A 3,365-nucleotide genomic window follows, 5' to 3' on the forward strand; every position below is an offset into this window, starting at 1 on the left:
TGAACAGTATATTAAATGTAATTATATATGTATTGCTGTTTAAAATTTATCAGACATAAAAATTTTGCAAAGTACACCCAAACTCACAGTCTCATTTAATGACAATGTATCAACTGATTAAAATATAGGAATGATAGGTAGGGTAACAAAGGATATGACTTTGGAATATAGCTAAAGGTCCTGTCCTGGAATTTCCATCAAAGGAATGGGAAAAAGTCATGAGAACCCCTGTTCATAAAAGCTGGTCTCTACAGAGAGTCGAACCAGAGACCTGCAGAATTACAGGCAAGCATTCCACTGCTGAACAAAATAATACTACATAATTAAATGCTGTTGTAAGAGCTGAAACTTCCACAGCAAATAAATGTACTAAAATTCTCTGGTATCAGATGCATCATTGTTAGCTAGACACCAGCATTTCAGAGACTTGTTTTGTTGCGATATCAATCTTGGAGAGCAAGCAAGTCTCTGAAACATTACTACTTAACTATATTATATCAGGAACACGTGGTAGCATAGTTGGTTGAGGCACTATGCTACAAGATGGAGGGCTGCAGGATCGAATCCTGATGAGGTTGATTTTTTTCAATTCACCTAATCCTTCCAGCCACACTATGGCCCTGGGGTCGACTCAGCCTCTAACAGAAATGAGTACCAGGAATATTCTTGGGGGTAAAGGGCAGCCAGCATGTAAGGCTGACACCTTACCGCCATCTATGAGCCGATTGTCTAGAAAATGTGGGAGCCTCAACATCTCACAACCCTATGAGCCTCCACGGCCTGTTACAGGGATACCTTTACTTTACTTACTTACTACATTAAATCTGGCTGATCACCTGAGATGATTTCAGTACCTTTAAATGCTTTAACTGATCATATCAAACATGTGCTATGTTAATCTTATGAGCTTCAAATTTTGATAAAAACATGTTGCAATAGAGAAAAAATCATGTAGGGCCTGAGGTTCTCTCAGAGGTGGTTATGAAGAGTTCTGTCTTCTGGGATATATAACTGCGTAGTCCTTCAAAAATCAACTGACAATTGGTTGAAATCTGCAGCCTCCATCTTCAGGGTTGAAGAGTAAGCTATGAAAGAAACCAGGATGAAATGGGCAACAAGCTTGTATATTGCTTGGTTTACTCTTCTTCAACCCTAAAGAGGGAAGCAACATGTGCCCCCAAAACGTCAGACTACACAGCATTACATTCCAGAAGATGGTACTGTTGACTAAAATAGTGGTTACAGCCGCTAAACCATATTGTTCTTAATTGGTCTTTCATCCAATCTAATCAATTAATAAGTCATTCTAATTAACTCTAATTAATTGCTATGTGTGAAATGAACACTTGTAAATGATTACATTTGATATGTAGAAAGAAATGGTGATCATTTAAATGAGACGATAATGTGGTCAAGGAAAACCACGATTCTGTTACTCATTTCATTACTTGGTGAGCACCAAATAGCTATCTAAACAACAAAGGAACAAAATATTGTGGTTTATCAGCAGCAACATTATGTAGAATAATACAGTGCTTTGGTACAGAATGGTATGAAGTCCAAGCTACAGTGACAACTTCAAACTATGTGGACTCGTGTGATAAATGGACTCAACACGGTTATTTGGAATCTTTTACATCTGGGGGATCTGTTGAGGCACAGCGGGCTGACAGCTCCTCATAGGATTGCCCATGCAGGAAACAAACCAAGACCACAGTCATATTATCACAGCCAAGACCTCCCATTTGACAATCTGGTGCAAGGCAGCGAGTCATTAAATCCTCACAGATGTTTTCTGGGTGCATTCCACTCCCTATACGTAGACGAACAAACTCAACTACCTCCTGTATAAAAAGAACAAATATCAGTATCAGATTATATTAGAAAATATTTAAAAAATTTAGATATTACAAATGAAAGTACAAATTGTTTGCATAGTTTGTCACCGTCCTTGTAAATATCATGACATACAGTAAATAAAACTTTATAGAAAGAATAACACTAAAATTTATAACATAACTTCACTTGCGTAACAGAGGGGTGGAGAACATTGTGAACAGGGCTTCAGGATGATCCAAAAACACTACTGCAATACTTGCACTCCACTTCAACAGTCACTGTTACAATATATATATTAGCAACAATATGGAGTCAATTTGGGGATCTGGGATAGCTCAGTCAGTATTGCAGCTAGGCTATGAGCTGGACAGCAAAGGAATCAGGGTTGGAATCCCTGCAAGGGCAAGAGATTTGATGTTCAGACCAGCTTTTGGGCCCACCTAGCCCCTTGAACAGTGGGTACCATGAGGGATATTCACTGTACACCCTTTCCTGTCCTCTCTTACAGGGGCTTCTGTCATCACAATTTTCTCATACAGATCCAGTGACAAAAACTTGCAGCCATCAACTTATGTAGGTCATACCGAAAGTCATGAGCAACATTTTTTTGCATGCAACCTGGGAACAGCAGATGAAAGAGAGTATGGTGGTAGGTGGAACCAGCTGTTGTGTTAACCTTGAGTGTCTTGTGACATCAATAGCTTGCATCACGTGACCAGTATCACTCCTAACAAAATGGCTGACAATCATATGTTGTTTTGTCAGCGTGCTGTCATTGAATTTCTTGTGAAAGAGGAAATCCCTGCTGCAGAAATTCACCAGAGACTTCAGCGTGCTTATGGAAGTGTGTGCATGGGTGTGAGCAGTGTTTGAAGATGGGTGAAACATTTTAAAGATGGGAACAGCAGCATCGAAGATGAGCCTCAGAGCGGTCGACCTTGAACAGCCTCAACTGAATGCAACAAGGAAAGAGTGGGTGAGATCATTCAAGATGACAGGCGTATGACTGTGGACACAATAGCCTGAGAACTTGGAATAGGGCACAGTGCAGTACAGGAGATGATTGAAAGCTTGGGCTATAGGAAAGTTTGTGCTCGTTGGGTCCCGTGGTTATTGACCGAAGACCACAAAGGTCAGCGAAAAGAAATCACCTCAAAACTGCTGCAGAGATACTGACACGAAGGCGATGATTTTTTGCTCTGTATTGTGACAGGTGACGAAAGCTGGTTTCACCATTTTGAGCCTGAAACGAAACGGCAGAGTATGGAATGGTACCATTTGCATTCTCCATCAAAAAAGAAGGCAAAGACAGTGCCATCAGCTGCGAAGGTGATGGGCAGTCTTCTGGGATGCAGAGGGGTTTATTCTGGCCGAATTCCTGGAACCTGGGTTAACCATCAATGCTGCTCGTTATGTCCAGATGCTGCACAAGCTCTGTCGTGCATTGCACGATAAACGTCCAGGACGAAACATCATCATCCTGCATGACAACGGTCGCCCCCACGCCGCTCGCCTCACATTGGAAG

The 3,365-nt window shown here is 41.1% G+C and overlaps 1 protein-coding gene across 4 annotated transcripts in view; it reads right to left on the reverse strand.

The window, feature by feature from the left end:
• Window positions 1–783: 783 nt before the first annotated feature.
• LOC111874181 (probable protein phosphatase 2C T23F11.1) overlaps window positions 784–3,365 on the reverse strand; it is an 18,953-nt gene continuing 16,371 nt past the window's right edge. For all 4 annotated transcript variants that reach the window (XM_033755345.1, XM_023869461.2, XM_023869463.1 and 1 more), the window contains one exon: window positions 784–1,844. In XM_033755345.1, coding sequence (XP_033611236.1) covers window positions 1,620–1,844 — 225 coding nt within the window. In that variant the 3' untranslated portion in view covers window positions 784–1,619. The remainder of the gene's footprint in view (window positions 1,845–3,365) is intronic.

Source organism: Cryptotermes secundus, unplaced genomic scaffold (assembly GCF_002891405.2).
Source record: "Cryptotermes secundus unplaced genomic scaffold, Csec_1.0 scaffold26, whole genome shotgun sequence".
Classification (NCBI taxonomy): domain Eukaryota; kingdom Metazoa; phylum Arthropoda; class Insecta; order Blattodea; family Kalotermitidae; genus Cryptotermes; species Cryptotermes secundus.